At 45.7% G+C, this 19,297-nt stretch overlaps 2 protein-coding genes across 10 annotated transcripts; both read right to left on the reverse strand.

The window, feature by feature from the left end:
- Positions 1 to 50: 50 nt before the first annotated feature.
- LOC109520645 (vesicular glutamate transporter 1-like) lies at positions 51 to 8,462 on the reverse strand. 3 transcript variants are annotated; one of them, XM_019878124.1, is made up of 14 exons: positions 8,213 to 8,462; positions 7,973 to 8,106; positions 4,895 to 5,147; positions 4,533 to 4,651; positions 4,343 to 4,457; positions 3,876 to 3,963; positions 3,585 to 3,671; positions 3,313 to 3,449; positions 3,088 to 3,237; positions 2,711 to 2,843; positions 2,036 to 2,146; positions 1,752 to 1,879; positions 1,591 to 1,663; positions 51 to 1,284 (listed from the first exon to the last, which is right to left on the reverse strand). In XM_019878124.1, exons 2-14 carry the CDS (start codon positions 8,032 to 8,034, stop codon positions 1,013 to 1,015), a joined length of 1,728 nt encoding a protein of 575 aa, XP_019733683.1. In that variant the 5' UTR covers positions 8,035 to 8,106; positions 8,213 to 8,462; the 3' UTR covers positions 51 to 1,012. The 3 variants fall into 3 exon arrangements, with proteins under 3 accessions (XP_019733683.1, XP_019733605.1, XP_019733773.1); XM_019878046.1 differs by having other exon boundaries at positions 7,973 to 8,120; XM_019878214.1 differs by lacking the exons at positions 3,876 to 3,963; positions 7,973 to 8,106; positions 8,213 to 8,462 and adding an exon at positions 5,617 to 5,691.
- A 2,023-nt stretch (positions 8,463 to 10,485) lies between these two features.
- LOC109522066 (sodium-dependent neutral amino acid transporter B(0)AT2-like) lies at positions 10,486 to 19,251 on the reverse strand. 7 transcript variants are annotated; one of them, XM_019880757.1, is made up of 12 exons: positions 18,886 to 19,251; positions 14,673 to 14,853; positions 14,433 to 14,590; positions 14,079 to 14,199; positions 13,804 to 13,988; positions 13,619 to 13,729; positions 13,286 to 13,527; positions 12,691 to 12,874; positions 12,415 to 12,616; positions 12,176 to 12,335; positions 11,836 to 11,998; positions 10,486 to 11,605 (listed from the first exon to the last, which is right to left on the reverse strand). In XM_019880757.1, exons 2-12 carry the CDS (start codon positions 14,851 to 14,853, stop codon positions 11,366 to 11,368), a joined length of 1,947 nt encoding a protein of 648 aa, XP_019736316.1. In that variant the 5' UTR covers positions 18,886 to 19,251; the 3' UTR covers positions 10,486 to 11,365. The 7 variants fall into 7 exon arrangements, with proteins under 7 accessions (XP_019736316.1, XP_019735918.1, XP_019736063.1 ...); XM_019880359.1 differs by having other exon boundaries at positions 14,673 to 14,867; positions 18,886 to 19,250; XM_019880504.1 differs by lacking the exon at positions 18,886 to 19,251 and adding an exon at positions 16,995 to 17,198 and having other exon boundaries at positions 14,673 to 14,867.
- Between the last annotated feature and the right edge of the window lie 46 nt (positions 19,252 to 19,297).

The following is a 19,297-nucleotide window of genomic DNA, read 5'->3' on the forward strand; positions in this document are numbered from 1 at the left end:
GTATATAAATATATATAAAAATGATAAAGGAAAAGAAATGAACACTAAAATGGTAAAAATAACATTTAACAGTTAATAATCCAGTCAGTGTTAAACAGAGATACAATTCCCAAATGTCAAACAGAATAGATTTGATTTCAAAACCTTAGTTTGGGGCGACGATACATTTTACAGCTATTAAAAGAGCATTTCTCATACAATCAGATTTGTTGTCTATTCATTTCTTGCCTGTGTACAACTTCATTTGAGTAGGGGATGTGACACAAAGTAACGCTGCATGTGTTGGCTATTTGAAATGTGTTCGAATATACGAAAAGCATGCATTATTAATGCAGCTTGGACAAGGACAAACTCAAATGCCGTGTTCAGGTTCCTTGAAAGTGGCAAACTATTTTCTGGTCTGTTTTATCAGCGTGATTTTCCATCGTCGAGATTAAAAACCTGCACCTCAAAAGAGTCAGTTCAACAAGAGGTTCCCAAACTTGGGTTTGGGGGGGGGGTTCAAAACAGTTTGAGAATCCTCGACTTAAACCTCACAAAGACGCGCGACTACCATTTGCTGGTGTCCGAATCGTAAACTTCAAAGTACCGTGCAAACCACATGGCTATAATTGGCACAAGATGTCTTGAAATTGTGCACGAGGAGGCAAAAACGAAAACCATTATTCCCCCCAAAGCCTCTCATCAAAATAACCGAGTGGTTTTATATTGCTTGAGGCATACAGATGAGATTTCCATCCTGTTTGTTCAATTAGAAATGTCTACGATAGTTAAAGAAACACAGGCCTTCTAAGGCCTAAGACACGATGCAACCACACACAAACACACATCGTACATTGACTAATGTCCATTGTGCAGTCTCCCTCCACCAGGCAGTTATATTTGCGGGCAGACTTGTATAGAAAACTGATCCACGTGGAATGGAAACCATTTGAAAGTTCCACCCGCCACCGAGTGAAGCTGCTCTAGTTGCTGTAAACATTCCCAGCTTGATTTGTTTTTTTTTGTTTTTTTATGTCAGCTCCGCCTCTCCATCGTAAAAGTAATTGTTGCGTCCGGCCGGCTGCACGTACTCCTCCGTTTTGTCCCAGTCCGACACCCAGCCACCTCCCGCGCCCCCGTTGGGGTCGGCCCCCTGGGTGGTGGCCCCGTAGCCGGCGCTGCCGCTCGTATGGTACAGCTCCTCTGTCTCGTTGGCCAGCTCGTCCTCGTCCAGGATGCCGCACTTCTCATCGCTCAGCTGCTCCGGCTCGGCCCAGGCTTGCTTCTCGCCGGATGCAAAGAGGCCTTTGAGACACAATGAAAGCAGTTTGGCTGAGAAAGCACTCTTATTTTTTTTTCATCGGACAAGACTCTGACTCATTAGCTTAACAGTGAAAGGAAAACAATGCGTAGAGGCGACAACAATAAAGTGAAGAGCTGGGGCCCCAAAAGGGAACCCTGTAGAACACCGTAGGGCAGTGTACTCTAGAGCTTTGTGAAGCATTTTATGAAATGAAATATACTTACTTAGTTGAATCAAATTTTTTTTTTAACCTAAGTATCTGTGCTTTTAACCCAAGTACAGAGTGTGGCAACATTATATCTACATACCGTAAAATATGACGCCTCCATAATGAACAAGAGAGGCAATGAGAAACACACCTTGCCACTCTTCACGGGTCTACAAGGAAAAAGGAAAAGAGCTTCAGAAGAAGCGTTTGCTCAGGGGTGTGCAAAGTAGGAACAAATACGCGGCAATGGTTGCTTACCTTATGTTTTGTCATCGCACCAACTATAAGTGGGCAAACCATACCAGACAGTGTGCCCACCCCGTTGGAGATGCCCATGAGGATACTGGCGTAGCGTGGTGCAATGTCCAAGTGGTTGACATTAAAACCTGAAGAAAGAAAAAACAATTTAATTAGTACCGGTACTTTTATTTCACGTCTTTTTTTTTTTTTTTTTTTTTTTTAAATAGCTGCACCTTTACTTGGGTACAGAGTGTGATTATGCTTGCCACATTTGTCTTAGTGGATGAAACGGGTGACTTCACCTGAGATTGCAAAGCCCGAAAATCCAACAGCCAGAACCAAGAAGGAGATGGCCACGCCCTTTGTGTGCGAGAAGCCCACCACCAGCAGAAGCGTGGCCTCCATGCCAAAGCCTGGAAAAAGAAGAAAGAAGAAGAGAAAAAGAAAGAAGAAGAGTCGATATCACTGTTGGCAATGACCTCAAGCTTCCTGCACACTGAACTGCCAATGCTCTCCATTTCACCGCATTATTGATTGCATCTGCTGTGCAAAAAATAACACGCACCGAGTCACAGTGCCCTCCACACAGCTAAATAAACTCAATTTTATTGCGTAATGTAGACTTACAGCAAAACATTAGCCCAACAAAATGCCAAGACGTTTACAAGTATCAAAAAATGTATTTTTTAAGACAGCCCAAAAATACCGAACTGTGAATATTAAACAGAAAATGCAAAATGAATTGAAAATAATATTGACGTTAGCCCAAAATAAACCCAACATTGAAAAAAACCCAACCACAAAGTCTGAGATGAAAAATGTCAAAATGTGTATTTTATGCACTCGAGGCATATCAAGTCATTTCAATGGGTAAAATTGATTTAATATCCGAGTCAAGTGAGTGAGGAAATTGGTGAGGCAACGAATTTAAGTTGCAAGCCAAGCTAGCCGTAACTTGCTTGCTTTGCTTTCCTTACCGCCACAGTTCATGAGTTTCCTGACATTGGTGGTGGTCATGATGTGGTTGGAGCGCAGGTAGTCGGCAAGCTGGCCTCCGATTGGCACAATAATGGTCATGACGAGGTGGGGGAGAGCTGACACTATTCCCACCTGCATCAACCACAAATAGAGAGAGAAATCAGCACTGACTAAATTATCTATTGGTATTTTTTTTTAGGCCGCATTCGCGACAAGTCATTGTTTTATCCGAGAACATGAAGAGGTAGCTAGCATTGACCAGCCATTCATCCTACCAGAACAAGGTTCATGGGAACATGCTCCAATGGCTTTTCTAATGTTCTGACCTGACGAACAATAAGCGCGCAATTCGCTCATTGGAAATTCAAACGGTCACCTTGCTAATCTCGAAGCCAAACACCTCCTCAAAGTAGGCGGGCTGACTGATGAGGAGCAAGTAGAAGGTCCAGCTCCTGCAGAAGTTTGCCACGATGATGGCGTACACCGGCATGGATGTGAAGAAGGCCCGCCATGGTGTGTTAAATTTCTGGAGCGCAGGACAACTGGGCAGTTATTGACATCCGGCGGCTGAACAGCAACGAGGAGATGACAGAAAACTCACCGACACCGAATGTTGAGCTGACTCGCCGATGCTCTCTTCGATGTATTTCCTCTCCTCCTCCGTGATGGTGGGATGGGCAGCGGGACTTTCGTAAGACACCATGATCCAGAAGCAGTACCACATGATGCCAAAACTTCCTGGCGGGTGGAAGGAGGTCAAAAAGACCCAAAGGAATCATCATTCCTTTTGCTGCCCGCCGCCTTAAATTGTGATATCTGAAATGCGCTGGCGAGCTTCATGCCACAAAGACTCATGTGAACAGAGTGGCTTACCGTAGACATAGAAGACTGAGGACCATCCTGAGTACTGGACGAGGATTCCAGCCAATGGCATGGCGATCACGGCACCCGCGTAAGAACCTTGCATATAAAATAAATAAGGTCATTGACTGGTTAATCTGTACAATTGATAAACAGTACCGTTAGTCTCTTGGTCGAGATGTACCACTTAAGCAATACTTCCTTGAAATCAATCACTATTTTTCTATTGGCGGAACTACTGGCGCCATCTGGTGGCGTCATATCTGAAAACAAACGACAACAATTGAATGAGGCGTACTGTACCGCAAAAGGCCGTCGTAGCCAGGCGACTTCTTTCGAGAGGGGGCGCCCATTTGGCCCAAATGCCGTGACACGCCGGGTATGACACTCCCTGTAGGACGTTAATGATGAGCGACACAGATGAACACATACAGGAATTGTCTCTTCTATTTTATGCTGAGCAATGATTCAAGTGTGAACATCTTGCGTATGGATTGAAAAATATGTCTGAGTGAGTCTCCCCCCCAAGCCGTCTTTCTGTCCTTTCTTTGCTTTGTGGGGCAGTGAGCTCTCTGTCTTCCGTTGCCAAGGAAACAGGATGATCAATGTGGTTAGCATGTGATCATTTTTATTGCGCTTTGGGGTGCAATCATCCAAATTCTGCCTAGCAACAACGAGAATCTTTTCAAACGAATGCAGAGTAGAGATTGAATTGCAACATTGTATATGAATCTCAAATTGTCACAGATTGCGGGATCGGAGCGCGTCACCTCCACAAGGCCTTGAAACACCCTGACAATGATGACACAGCCAAAGTGCATGCGAGCTGCCGCTGGGATGAGCATGTTGAGGAAAGAAGTGGCCACGATGGCAAAGCCAAACACCCTGGAAGGAAGAGAGGGAGGAAGAAGGAAAGACCGCGAGACGAAGACATTCAAAGAAGCGGCGTCAGGGGCCAACCTGTTTGCAGCAAACTTTTGACAGATGAACCCTCCTGGAATTTGCGTCACGATGTAACCCCAGAAGAACGAGCCGTGGATCATTCCCACCGTCTCCGGATCCCAGTCGAACTGAGCTTTCTGCAGCGACACGGGGGCGGGGGTGGGTAGACACCGAAATAAGTCATTCTTCACAGAGGATAAAGAATGCGTGCCTGTGAGTATTGTTATATTTTCCGTCTACGAGTTACGGCACCGTTTGTGTTCAAATATCCATCGCCGAAAGGGTTGCGCCGCCGCCACGGCGATGCTATTCCTTCGCCCACCTATGGCGTTTTGCATTGCGTGTTGACTTTTAAGATGGCATCTCTGTCCCCTACTCACCACTATGACCTCCTTGTTGTCCCTGTAGACGGTGTGGCTGTTGACCATGCTGACGATGGCCACGCCCAGGTTGCAGCGGATGCCGAAGGAGATGCAGAAGCCGATGCCGGAGAGGATGGCGATAATGTAGCGGCGGGGCAGGCCGAAGCACGTGCAATCCACCACCGGCATCTCCTTCTCCTCCACCAGCTCCGGCCGACCCTCGGCTGACAGCTCGATGGTCTCGCCATTCTCCTGCTTCTTCTCCAGAGCTCTGGGAACAAGTTGAACGGAGTCATTTACGTCTATTACGTTTTGCATCGTAGTTAGCATGAAGCCACCAGACTTCCGTTAAGATGGCTGAATGTTATTCTGGTTAATTCTCTTCTCTGTGTCATTTTACAGGAAACAAACAGCTTGATTCAAACACGCTTCGCCTGTTATTTGGAGAACCGTGCGAGTGAGTCTTCCTTGCCGTCGGGCAAAGTGATGTTATATGATCCCCGTTTCTTAACAGCAGGAGAGTGAGAACAGGCCCTAGGGAATATTTTTTTAAAAGAGTTTTAACAAGTTTGGGTAAGATTTAGTAAATTACGATGTCAAATATTGTGACTGTGTACTTTATGTATCGACAGTGGATATAAAAATTCTACACACGCCTTTTCAAATGCCTAGTTTTGGGACTTTATTTTTTTTTTTTAAAGAAAGAATAATAATGACGATCATTTCAAAAGTTTTTTCACCATTATTGTGACTTCTAATGTCGACTTTTGATATCCACTGCGGAACTACTTGCACTTCAAATAAAGTTTGTTGTTCGGTTGGTCGATCGGCCAACCGAACCGGTGTCGATCGGTGAAAAGCAAAGCCAAGAGGTTCCAGCGTGAGCTCTTTGACTTGAGTCCACACTGATGCTGATCAAGTATGAATAGATTTTCTCAAGTATGAATTATTAATAGCACTGGATGCCTTGAACTATTTTTGTCTTTCTCGCCACACTTTTTTTCCCCTCTCTTCCATCTTGAAAGCAAGGCGGCCCCTGCCGTTCATTTGCCAACTCTCCTGTACTGTGACGCGCGATGCTGCATGCTCTCTTTGGTTTGACTCGTCATGCCTTGAGCATGAATTAAAGACAATCCGCTGTAATCCTTGCAGGTTACTTTACCCGAGCTTCCCCCGACTAGGGCATGCATATTTTGGACGCTCAACACGCGTCCACTTGTTTCCCCTCTCTTCCATCTTGAAAGCAAGGCGGCTCCTGCCGTTCATTTGCCAACTCTCCTGTACTGTGACGCGCGATGCTGCATGCTCTCTTTGGTTTGACTCGTCATGCCTTGAGCATGATTTAAAGACAATCCGCTGTAATCCTTGCAGGTTACTTTACCCGAGCTTCCCCCGACTAGGGCATGCATATTTTGGACGCTCAACACGCGTCCACTTGTTTTGACACCGACTTCCATCTCTCGGTGCGTCGAAAAGAAACGCCTGAGTGAAATTGTATAGATTTTTTTAATCCAATAAGAACTAAAACATTAGCAAATAGTGAGATCATTCGCATACGTGCGACACTTTTTTCTTCCTGTAATCAATTGTGTCCTATTCGAGCGCACGCATCTTGAACGCAACATCGCGTCACTTCGAACGCTATCGGTGGTGACAAGTCACCGACTACAAATACTTCATTCCCTTACTTATGATTCGCAATAATTATTTGGCTCTCCAATGTCCTTTTTTTTTCGCCCCCCCCTGTCGTAATCCAGGCCCGCTCCCTTCATCCGGGTGTGGCGTGCATCTGGGAGCGCGTTACGCACGAAAGCGAGAGGGGCACGTGGACATCAAGTGTCCGCTCGTCTAATCCTGGGCCTGGTGGGGGTTTAGTGTACACCATGACGAACTATACTGGGTCGGGGAGGGTGGGGCAAGGTGTACGGGCCCCGGGAGGATTTACGTGGCTCGACAGCTTGGAGGAGAGGGAGGCTATTTCTGGACAGGATTTAAGTGTTTAGACACTAGATCAAATCCCGCACAGAAAGGAAAGGAAAGGAAAGGAAAGGAAAGGAAAGGAAGTCCATCCGCAAGTGACGGGTCAGGTCACACTCGTACCCGCCCGCGCCGCGTCAGAGATCATTTCCGAAGACAACTGCCCTGTTTCGTCATCTGTTTCGTCACACTGTGCTTAGAAGACCCTTTGTTCTTGAACGTCTGTACTGTTTTGAATGGCTTTTAGTTCGTTGTTTTTTTTTAATGCTTTGTAAACGTTACGCATTGAAGCGCATCGAGAGCTCCGCCGTGGCACGTCACTTTCCCAAGAAGCGCTGCGACAATTGTTTGTCATGCTATCGCCTCTTAAGTCAAATCTGCACACAAGCAGTCAGAAGATGAAATGGGTGGGAATCATTTGAAATGTGTGAATCAAAGATTGAAATAAGAATTGCTTGAAATCAAGCAAGACGCCATTGATCGTTTTTTTTTTTTATGAGACATTTGCTCATTTAATGAAGTAACTGAATTGAAGATGAACACATGAACAAATGAATGTAATCGATGGATGGTCCTGGGGCCCCACCCCTGCTGGATACTCGAATGAACACCAGAGTACTTTAGGAGATACACCTGCGCCTTTCCCAGCTGACCTCTATTTCATGAAAATACGATGACCCTCCCCCCCCAAAATAAGTCTGTATATACATAACTCAGAAATGCTCAAAATTTGGGATATTGCATTAGTGCATAACAATATTGTCTCACATTGAGAGCAAAAACGGTGACTTTTGTTGACATTTTTTTTTATGAATATGCTTTCATGTTGTTGCGTGTAATTTCCCCTATTTTATTCTTCCCCTTCATTCGAGCTATTGCATGACTGCAAACTAATCAATTATTGATGCCAGTTTCGCGTTTGCGATACTTTACATTGAGTGGGAGTGAAGAAAATGAAGAGGGGGGGGGCATGATCTCACTTTTCCCGTACATATTTTGAAACTGAAAAGATTTTCTGCTTAGCACGATAAGTATTCACCGTACATTGTCTGCTGGTGATGTACGGTGTGTGAGTGAGAAAGACTTGCTAAAAAAAAAAAGATCATTTCATGTACATACCCGTATATTTTGCCCAGAGTTTTGGCAGCCACGGCCTTGAACCTGTCCGGCCGGATCTCCATCCTCACGAGTCCAGCCCGTGCGCGCTGCCGACAGCTTAGTCCTGTGCTGGTGCGCGCGCCTGCCGGCTCCCACTAACACATTTAAACTTCAGATTAAAGGAGAAAAAAAAACACATTTCTTTTAGAAGAAAGAAAAAAAATAAGATACGATTGAATTCCAGATGAAGCACCCACCCACCTCTAGCTGCCTTGCAGTAAAAGTGACTTCCAAAACATTGTCCAAGTTTCGTCGTTGGGTGTCCTCCAGGTCGCCAAGGTAAGAAAATATCAAGAAATGATTTGAGGTTGTTGGGAGTCGCGGGACGCCCACGGGAGGCAACTTTGGACGGGAGTCATGGCTGATGTCGGTCTCTCTCTTTCTCCTGAATCCAGATTACCGCAGCCTAATCTCCCCGAGTGAGTGGGACGCGTCGAGTGAGCACCCCCCCCCCCCCGGGCCATGAAGCATCGCGCTATTCCTGGAGCGCACACGCCATGAATGGACGAAGGAGACAGACGGGGAGGGGGGGACAATAGGGACGAAGCACTGCGGTGGGGATGGAAAGATGAGTAGAAGGAAACATGGCAAGAGTTGAAATCAAAAGCAGACATCAGGTAATGCTAATGAAACAAATAAGAAGCTAATGTGGAGTGAAAAAAAAAAGACTTCATTGCTTGAGGAAAAAAAAAAATCTCAATAGACTGGCAGACAACTGTAGTGACAAATGATATTTTGATCTGTACAAGTGATCGGTTGGAGCGCGCGTGCAATTAATGGTACACAACTCTTGTTGTGGAATCGTGTTTATTGGGACAGTGAATGCATTTACAGCACCGCACAAAGGACTACAGTTCATGTTCACAAGATGCCGGTTGGTCGCAAAAATGACAGCTCGAGGTATAAGAATTCTAAACACAAACAGCTATGAAATAGATACGCGCCTCTTGATCATGCAAGTGAATGCTCAGTAGTAGTGCGCGTGGCTACATCATTTTGCCCCCCCCCCTCCCGCCATTCAGATACAACTCCGCTGCAGGTCTTGGGCCGAGATGGTTTTGAGGGAGCGCGAAGAGGGACGCGAGGGTGAGGAGGCTGCGAGGAGGCGAGGAAAGGCCATGGCCGAAGGAGGGGGGGACAAATAAGGGGGCACAGAGATGACGGAGGGCGTGTCCGAAAGGGAACCGTAGTCGGGGCGTCGCACGTTCACCTCACTGGAGCCTTGGAAATACATCGACGGAGAACCCATCGGATCTAGAAGAAAAAAAAAATGCTTTTTTTTGTTTTGTTTAATACACGACTCTGAAGTAATCTCACTGTTTAACTTCAACTACCTCCTCTTTACAGAGGATAAAGAATACAAGCATGTGAATATTGTTCTACTAGCCGTCTACAGTGTTTACATACCCATTGGACCTTCCGCCATCTCGTGGATCACTTATTTCATTCTTCTGCTTGTCAGTATTTGTTAATCAAAGACAATCTGTGTGCAAAAAAGAACTTTTGGACTTTTTTTTTTTTTTTTTTTTACCTGGGTCTTCTTGAAGCTGGGTATGCAGATATGGTTGTTTGTTGTAGAACTTGTTGTAGATGCAGTACACAACGGCCATCAGGGTGCACGTTCCAGCCGCCGCAGCGATAAAGAGGCCCACCTTGGTGTTGTCTTGGTCGACACGGACGTCTGTCGAGGTAAACGCAACGGCGAAATAACTTGTATGAGTGCGAGGAGGGAACCGAGTCCTTTGTGAAAAAAATGCCAACCGCTCATTCCGGACTCACGCGTTGGTTTTGGCTTGAAATGGCTCGTCTCTCGGTCCGTCAGCGGAGCCGGGATGCTGGCCGGTGCCGCCGGGTCCTGGTGGGTGCCGAGGCTGCCGCTCGCGGGAAGCAGCAGCAGCAGAACAACCAGCAAGAACGGATCCGCCATGGAGATCAAACTAGAAGAACGCTGACAAGCAGAGGAGTTGGAACGCACGCCGACTTTTAGAAATTTGAAGGCAACTGTGCCTACCTGAGGTGGAAGCAGGTGCCGGCGTCGTCCTGTTTTGACTTCAGAAGGCTCCACGCATCCAAGGCAACCGAACTCCCAGGACAGCCGAGTTTCCACCTGCGAGTCGTTTTCCCTCACAACAAGCGCACCATCGCAGACACAAGGCAGCCGCCTTAATATGCTTCCGCTTGACATTCACCTCAAAAGCAAACACAAAAAAAAGATGACAGCCTTCGAAGGACACAAAATGCTCAAGGATTCCCAAATATTTGAATTCCACAGATGACCCACGGTTACCTATCAGGTGAGGGGGGGGGGGGAAAGTAAATAAGTGTTCAAAGAACTGCTTTAAGAAAGATAAGAAAACCTTTATTTGTCCCACAATGGAGAAATTTGCAATCTACAGCAGCAAAATTGAAGGGGGGAGGGGGGGGGTAGAAAAAAGTATTGCAAGAAAAATGAACTGTACACAGTATGAGAAAAATGTTTTCATAAGAACAATACATTACATAAAAGGCATTCCTTGACATTTTCTGTACACTTTGAAAATGATCCACAAACAAGAAATGTTCAACACTGTACAAGCCACGATATTTTTTTCTCTCCTGAAAAAAAACAAGGCACTCGGCATTTGTACACTGGCAGCATTCAATCACATTTTTCATTCAATTCATCTTTTGGGGTCAACACCGTGCACGTGAAACGACACGTCAGCTCGTATAAAAGATGCCATGGAAGTAGAAAATAATCACCCAAAAAATGTCACACGGCCACCACGTTTTTAATCTGAAAAACTGAATCGGAGACCAGTACAGCGAAACTGGTGTGTTCCAAAATAAATATGAAGAACAAGAATCCCTGAAAGCTTGAAGAGGACGGCTTGATCCAAAGACTTTGACGGGAGAAGGCCCGCCCGCATGTTCCATTTGCATTTCGAGCTCACAAAACCCAAAGTCTCGCGCTTTCATTTCCCTTCTGTTAACTATGAACATACATGCATCAGAGAAGAGTTTCTCGTGTTGGTGTTCGGTCACGTGGTCAAGACTGAGGGAAAAACATCTGGAGAGGTGAAACTGGGAAAACGCACTCGAGTGTGATGCGTCACATGGCCGCTGAAATTCCGGCTCCGTGTTTGTTATTCAAGTCCGGCAGAATCATGTGTTGTTCAAAGATCACATTTAGGTATTTGTCTTACCTATGAAGGCTTTCAAATTTCATGCTAAACCCCGCCCCCCCCCAAAAAAAAAAAAAAAAACAGTTCTCATTGTGCGTGAATAAATACCAGCGACAGAACTTAAGATCCAAATGCTAACTTTGGAGAGGTCCCGTTGAAACGGAAGTGACGTGACCCCAACGAGCGCATCTTAGGCCGAACCGTTGCCCCGGTTCCATTGGCTGACGTCGGACATGTCGGTCAAGGGGGTTTCGCACTTGGTGCTCACGATGGTGTAGTCGTCGGCGAGTACGCCGCCGGAGCGAGCCCGCTTCCTGTCCCGGAGAAGAGTGTAGAAGAAGCCCAGCGGCACGGGCATCATTGCAAATATGATGAGCAAGGCTAAGACGGCCAGAGCCCAGCCCGGGTACTGCTCGGCCACCTCCGAATTCTGGAAAAAAATCAACAAAATGACAATAAGCTACAGAAAAAGCTTGAATTTGTATTTGGAAAACGTAAAACTCAAGACAATTCGGATGGGGGGGGGGACGAAACGGCCTGTGGCGTATACCTAAATAGACTTCTTCTCAGCAACGAGTGCTTTATTGTGTTGTCAATTTCAACTGGTTCTGGACAAGAATTTGCCGTAGGGGGCGGGGCTAGCGGCATCGGGCTTCTTACCATCTCTTTCTTCCACATCCTGTACGTCGGCGGTTCAATGAACATGCGAATGGTTGTGGCCGCCAGCAGCACCAACATGGCCAGCTGACAAATGTACTTCCAGAGGTACTTGTAAGCCACGGAGGGCCGCCAACCCAGCATGGCCTCGATGTCATCCAGAAACCTTGGCGTGAGACGGCGGCAAAAAAAAAAAAATCACGATGAAGCACCAACGCATCAGACAAACCAGCTTCACGCGAGGCTCATCGTCGGTCGTATTAGCTCGCGTACTCGCTTCAGTCTGACACTCGCACCGACGGATGTGATGAAGGTGAGGAGATTTCGCCGCATTTTCCCTCACCTGTCGGCCCCGTAGAGCCAAGACACGCTGAAATTCTCAAACACCACCACGATGATGAGAGGCAAGGTGGCCGAGTAATCGTCAAACATCATGACAAAGTAGTTCCCGCAGCGCTGGGTGAAGAGCAGGCCGATCAGGAAGCCGACGAGGCAGCTCAAAACTGTTTTGAGGGTAAAGAGGAAAACGTCAAGGCGCACAAGCAAAGCAGAGCCTCGGCCGGAGGTGGAGGGGGTCTTCACCGGTGAGTTTCGTCTTGTTGTTTGCCAGAGTCTTAAAGCGGTCGGTGAGCGGGGCCAGGATGCCTTCCATGGTGCCGAACATGGTGCTGAGGCCCAAGTTGAGCAGCATGAGGAAGAAGAGAGCCGACCAGAACGGGCTGCCGGGCAACAACGACATGGCCTCCGTGAAGACGATGAAAACCAGGCCGGTGCCCTGCACACCCTGCAAACAAACACGGGGGGGGGGCGTCCGTTTGAGGGTTGCCGCGCGCCGGACGAAAAATCACTCCGCCGCACCTTCTGCATCTCGTTTTCCAGGTCGCAGACGGATAAGTTGACCCGGACGTGGCTTCCGTGCTGTTCAAACCACTTCTTGTACGCCTCCAGGCCAAAAGAGGCGGGGTCCGAGTGGTTAAACGTTGGTAAGACGCTTTGGTCCACGTCACCCTTTTGGGCCTGCGCCAGCAGCACTTTTAAGTTGCTGAGGAAAGACGGAAACAAATCGACTGAACCTTTTTCCCTGCAGCCAAAATGTCGGCTTTCACGCTTCGGTCTGAATGAGCTTGTTTGGGCACCTCTCCTGTGCCAATGCGTTCAACTCTTAGGTGTGGCACAACAACAACAACAACATTTTAAGAAATTGTTGTAATTAAGGTGTACCTGTTATAGGTCACGCTAATGGCAAAAAAGTTTGGGTGCGGGCGTCTTGGTTGCTCTCACAAAAATGTGGCAAGCGCGCAGGTGTGTGTGCGTGGACTTTTTATATTCACGCTATGTAAGCTACATGTTATTGTCCCTTTTTTTTTTTTTTTTTAAATTCATAGCAAACGGCTCCAATGTAAAATGCAGAAGTGAAATGCGATTTTTTTTTTTTTTGAGGTGTGAATCGTACCTCACGACACACTCGGCGGTGATCTTATTGGCACGGAAACCGAGCACGGCGAACACCACCAGCGTGGCCAGCACCGACGTGAAGAAGTTGATGAAGGACACGGTGTAGGCATCGCGGTGGCAGTTGTTGTTCTTGGGATTGTAGGAGGAGTACGCGATGATGGAACCGAAGCCCAGGCCCAGAGCGAAGAAGACCTGCGTGGCCGCCTGCCGCCACACCTGGATGTTTCCCCAGATCTCCAGCTGCGTGCGCCGATACAAACAAAATCATGAAAAAAAAAAAAAAAAATCCATCAAGTGCCCCGCCTCCATCCAAAGCGTCGTCTGCCGTCACCTTGGGGTAGAACATGTAAGTGATTCCTTCCAAGGCCCCTTCAAGGAGAAGACCCCGCACAAGGAAGCAGAAGAGCACCACGTAGGGAAAGATGGAGGAGAAGTACATCACCTAAGAAGTTTCAAAGGAGCACATGTGGAAAATCGCTTCAGACGTATGAAAGGCAAGACGCTCGCTCGGGGTACCTTGACTGAGCTCTTGATCCCCTTGAACATTCCCAGGCACACAATTGCCCAGGCGGCCAACAGACAGCCAACGATGTACGGGTTGAAGGAGCCCGTGTCGTTGATGCTGTCCGTGATATCCAGCGCTTTACGGTACCAAAAGTAGGACGTGGTGGAGTTGGCCTTACATTCTTCTTCTCCGTTAACTGGAAAGGAAACACTGTGATGAGAATGTTTTTTTTTTCTATTTTAATGAATAAGTTGCTGCTCCAATCACCCATGAGAAGTGCATGCACCTGTTACATTGCCCACTTCTGGACATGTCGTCCAAGGTAAAGGCGACTGAAAAGAGTTGCCGAGGTAGAAAAGGCTCCACGCGAGGATGACGTTGTAGTAGAGCGCCACGAAGAAACACACCTGAAAAAACAAGAAGGAGCTTTCTTGAAAATCTTCCCGGTGGTTTATGACGGCTGGAACAAATCAATGGCACTTGAAGAACTCATTTCAAGGAGAAAACTTGGCATAGGAGTGAATTGTTTATTTGTAGTCGGGGTACCACCGCGTACAGGAAAAATGAGGACCTCATTTCATCTAGAATTCACTTGTCATCAATATTAATAATAGCGACGCATTGACCATTTTGAACTTACCACACAGCTGGAGTAGCCAATTCCAACAAGCCTGGGGGAGATGGACTTCCACACTCCGATGCTGCCCTGTCTGATGGCCTGACCGGCAGCCAGCTCCAGGAAGAACAAGGGAATGCCCACGACCAACATCAACAGCACGTAGAGCAACAAAAAAGATCCTGGGGGTTTGGGGGGGGGGGGGCAGGGAGTCATACTTCTCCAGACCAAAAAAAATGACATTGAAAATAGCTATATTCTCACCCCCTCCATTTTGATGGCACAAATACGGAAACCTCCAGACGTTACCCAGCCCAACGCTAAACCCCACCTGAGCCAAAAAGTACTCGATTTTACTGTTCCAGCCTGCTCGGGCTTGAGGCTCAGGGGCATCTTGGTTGTCCTCTTGACAGCTGCTCTCCACCTCCGAAAGCTGCTTCTCCATCTATGAAGACAAGACTACAGAAAACGGAGGCTTATTCACACCCAAGTCGGACTAACAGTTGCGTCATCTTTAGTTTCAAATATGTTCCTTGATGGAGGCTAGTGTGTTATTGAAGCACAGGATTGAAGAAAGGAAAAAAGAAAAGTTGAACAAATTAAATTCGTGAAACTCCTACTTTCAGTCGAAACATATTTTTGCTCCAGACTGCTACTAAATGGTGGCATTTTGCCTCAAAAATTTGAGACGGTGCAACTGCGTTTTTTATCTCCTCCAACCAATTTGCTCTTGTTTTGGTTCGTCTTTTTAATATTTTTGGTTGGTAACAAACTTCTGCTCCACACTTGCGCCCATTTATCAGTCGTGTCGTGAAAATGAATGGAAATGTGGATATTTACTTTGGAAAATTAGAATTACCCTTGCCAACTCCATTTTATTTACATATATTCGAATAAAATCTCAGCCTTGTATTTTTGCTGCTAATTTTGATGTTGGTCAAGGTAGTGGAACTTGGGATAGTTCACTCGGTTTATTTTGGATGGTGGTTGGTGGAAAACGTTCGACAACTAAGGACTGTACTAGTTAAAGACTAATACTTCACGTGACACATTTTTCCACATAATTATCAGAAGTAAATTTTGCGCAAGAATATTTTTATTTTCCAACTGATCGTCACAAGATGGTTATAAATTAGTTATGCTACTGACGTCATTTTGCGGTAAACACCTACCCATTTGCGAGTTTTAACTAAAACACGGAGCTTACTACAGACCCGATAACATGTACCAAACTAACCTCAGGAGATGTAACTTTCGTGCTCGGCGAGAAAAAAAAAAGACCAAGAGTCGAAATGCGGAAAAATACTGACGATCAAATCTTGACGAGGACGCACGTGCAGCTGCAGTTTCAAAAAGCGACGCCGTCGTCAGTTACTTGAAAAACATACATGGAAATATGCTATCGGTATAACAAAACGGTAAACACTGTTGCAGTGCAATACAAGATTCAATTCCAGGACAATGGTGTTACCGCATTTTTTTCTAAACCCTCCAAACCGCGTGGAGACCTCGCCTACGTGCTGCGTTTACAAGCAATGGTGGCTGTTAGCACTTTTGTCAGAAGTGAGTCAAAGAGGAAAGTTTATAGCGTAGCATTACTCGTTCCCCTTAAACTCGTATTTTTATTGTATTATTAGACTCCCTTAAAGGCTTGAAAAATTCACGGAAAAAGGTAAACCTGTGGCAATTCGTTATACTGTACGCATTAAAAGACCAAAGGACCTACGTACGGTGGGGCCCTGAAAGCAACACACTTCACTACTACGTACCACGCACGCATACGTTAAAATGCTCTCACACGTACTGCGTTCAAAGACATTTGTTTGACTATCAGTTTAGGACCAAAGCGGTGCTTCAAGGAAAAAAGTATTCAAGTGAATTGAAGCTGTCGTACTTTACTGTATTTATCTACCCTAAAAGGTTCCATCTATTCGCAAATTGCTCGTTGTACTTCTTGCAATTAGTAGTTTTAGTCGAAAGCTCGCCGTGAAAACGCAAATCTCCTCACGTCCCATTGCGTTCCTGAAGGGGACACAATCGAAAACATCCGATTACGTTTACATTATGTAACAAACGCATAAACTAAATTAACACGTGTATCATTGTTGAAAACATGACCACGTAGAATCTTATTTTCATCACATTGGATTCCATTTTCACAGCTCGAAAACGTGGTTTCGCTTTCAATTGTGCGTGTTTTAAATAACGTTGAGTTCCCTGCATCATTAATGATTTGAAATTCGTCACTTAAACAAATATGTTAATCTGATCATCTTTGTATGGTTTCCGTTTTGTTGTTCTTGTGAAACGACACTAATACGTAAACTGACGCAATAAGAGGCATATATTACCACATCCGATCACAGGCACTCATGACATCCTCCAAATTATAAAAAAGCAAACAAAAACGTTTTGAAATCAATTTCCGTGGGGTGAGAGCGTGAATTCCACGGAGCGCACTGTCTGCATCGTCACGCACTGCCACGTATGCCGCTTTTTAAAGTCAAAACAATATTCGCGAGAACACACTGGATCACACACGCGGTCCATCATGAACACTTGCACGTGTCAAAACGGCGTTCATACCTGTATTCGTTGGAAGAATTTGGGGAAATGTCCTTTTAAAAAAAGTCTTAGTATCCGAACGCTTCTTTGCTGCCACTAAGCCCAACTCCGCCTATCGCCTTCATTGGTGCACTATGGAGGCTTGTTGTGAAAAGTGCCACCTTTACTCAACCACAAATTGCATTTGCGTCGAGAAAATGCACTGGAACACTGACAAATGAAATATTTTCGGGGGGAGTCTTAGTATCTGAACGCTTCTTTGCTGCCACTAAGCCCAACTCCGCCTATCGCCTTCATTGGTGCACTATGGAGGCTTGTTGTGAAAAGTGCCACCTTTACTCAACCACAAATTGCATTTGCGTCGAGAAAATGCACTGGAACACTGACAAATGAAATATTTTCGGGGGGGACTGGAGAACTTAAATATAGAGCGGGGTGCTGAATAGTACATCAGAGCATATGAAAAGCAACAGGCAAACAGAATGCCAATATGCCACTTAGGGGTTTAAACGTTGGTTTCGCTGCTATGCGATGGCGTCATTTCCAAACTCTGATGTCTGCGGGCTGTATATTCGGTAGCTGATTATAAACATCACCGTAGACGTGTTTTGCTGGTCTTTGCGGAAAAATACTGACGATCAAATCTTGACGAGGACGCACGTGCAGCTGCAGTTTCAAAAAGCGACGCCGTCGTCAGTTACTTGAAAAACATACATGGAAATATGCTATCGGTATAACAAAACGGTAAACACTGTTGCAGTGCAATACAAGATTCAATTCCAGGACAATGGTGTTACCGCATTTTTTTCTAAACCCTCCAAACCGCGTGGAGACCTCGCCTACTTGCTGCGTTTACAAGCAATGGTGGCTGTTAGCACTTTTGTCAGAAGTGAGTCAAAGAGGAAAGTTTATAGCGTAGCATTACTCGTTCCCCTTAAACTCGTATTTTTATTGTATTATTAGACTCCCTTAAAGGCTTGAAAAATTCACGGAAAAAGGTAAACCTGTGGCAATTCGTTATACTGTACGCATTAAAAGACCAAAGGACCTACGTACGGTGGGGCCCTGAAAGCAACACACTTCACTACTACGTACCACGCACGCATACGTTAAAATGCTCTCACACGTACTGCGTTCAAAGACATTTGTTTGACTATCAGTTTAGGACCAAAGCGGTGCTTCAAGGAAAAAAGTATTCAAGTGAATTGAAGCTGTCGTACTTTACTGTATTTATCTACCCTAAAAGGTTCCATCTATTCGCAAATTGCTCGTTGTACTTCTTGCAATTAGTAGTTTTAGTCGAAAGCTCGCCGTGAAAACGCAAATCTCCTCACGTCCCATTGCGTTCCTGAAGGGGACACAATCGAAAACATCCGATTACGTTTACATTATGTAACAAACGCATAAACTAAATTAACACGTGTATCATTGTTGAAAACATGACCACGTAGAATCTTATTTTCATCACATTGGATTCCATTTTCACAGCTCGAAAACGTGGTTTCGCTTTCAATTGTGCGTGTTTTAAATAACGTTGAGTTCCCTGCATCATTAATGATTTGAAATTCGTCACTTAAACAAATATGTTAATCTGATCATCTTTGTATGGTTTCCGTTTTGTTGTTCTTGTGAAACGACACTAATACGTAAACTGACGCAATAAGAGGCATATATTACCACATCCGATCACAGGCACTCATGACATCCTCCAAATTATAAAAAAGCAAACAAAAACGTTTTGAAATCAATTTCCGTGGGGTGAGAGCGTGAATTCCACGGAGCGCACTGTCTGCATCGTCACGCACTGCCACGTATGCCGCTTTTTAAAGTCAAAACAATATTCGCGAGAACACACTGGATCACACACGCGGTCCATCATGAACACTTGCACGTGTCAAAACGGCGTTCATACCTGTATTCGTTGGAAGAATTTGGGGAAATGTCCTTTTAAAAAAAGTCTTAGTATCTGAACGCTTCTTTGCTGCCACTAAGCCCAACTCCGCCTATCGCCTTCATTGGTGCACTATGGAGGCTTGTTGTGAAAAGTGCCACCTTTACTCAACCACAAATTGCATTTGCGTCGAGAAAATGCACTGGAACACTGACAAATGAAATATTTTCGGGGGGACTGGAGAACTTAAATATAGAGCGGGGTGCTGCATAGTACATCAGAGCATATGAAAAGCAACAGGCAAACAGAATGCCAATATGCCACTTAGGGGTTTAAACGTTGGTTTCGCTGCTATGCGATGGCGTCATTTCCAAACTCTGATGTCTGCGGGCTGTATATTCGGTAGCTGATTATAAACATCACCGTAGACGTG

This window comes from Hippocampus comes, unplaced genomic scaffold, assembly GCF_001891065.2.
Source record: "Hippocampus comes isolate QL1 unplaced genomic scaffold, H_comes_QL1_v1.1 scaffold330, whole genome shotgun sequence".
Taxonomy (NCBI): domain Eukaryota; kingdom Metazoa; phylum Chordata; class Actinopteri; order Syngnathiformes; family Syngnathidae; genus Hippocampus; species Hippocampus comes.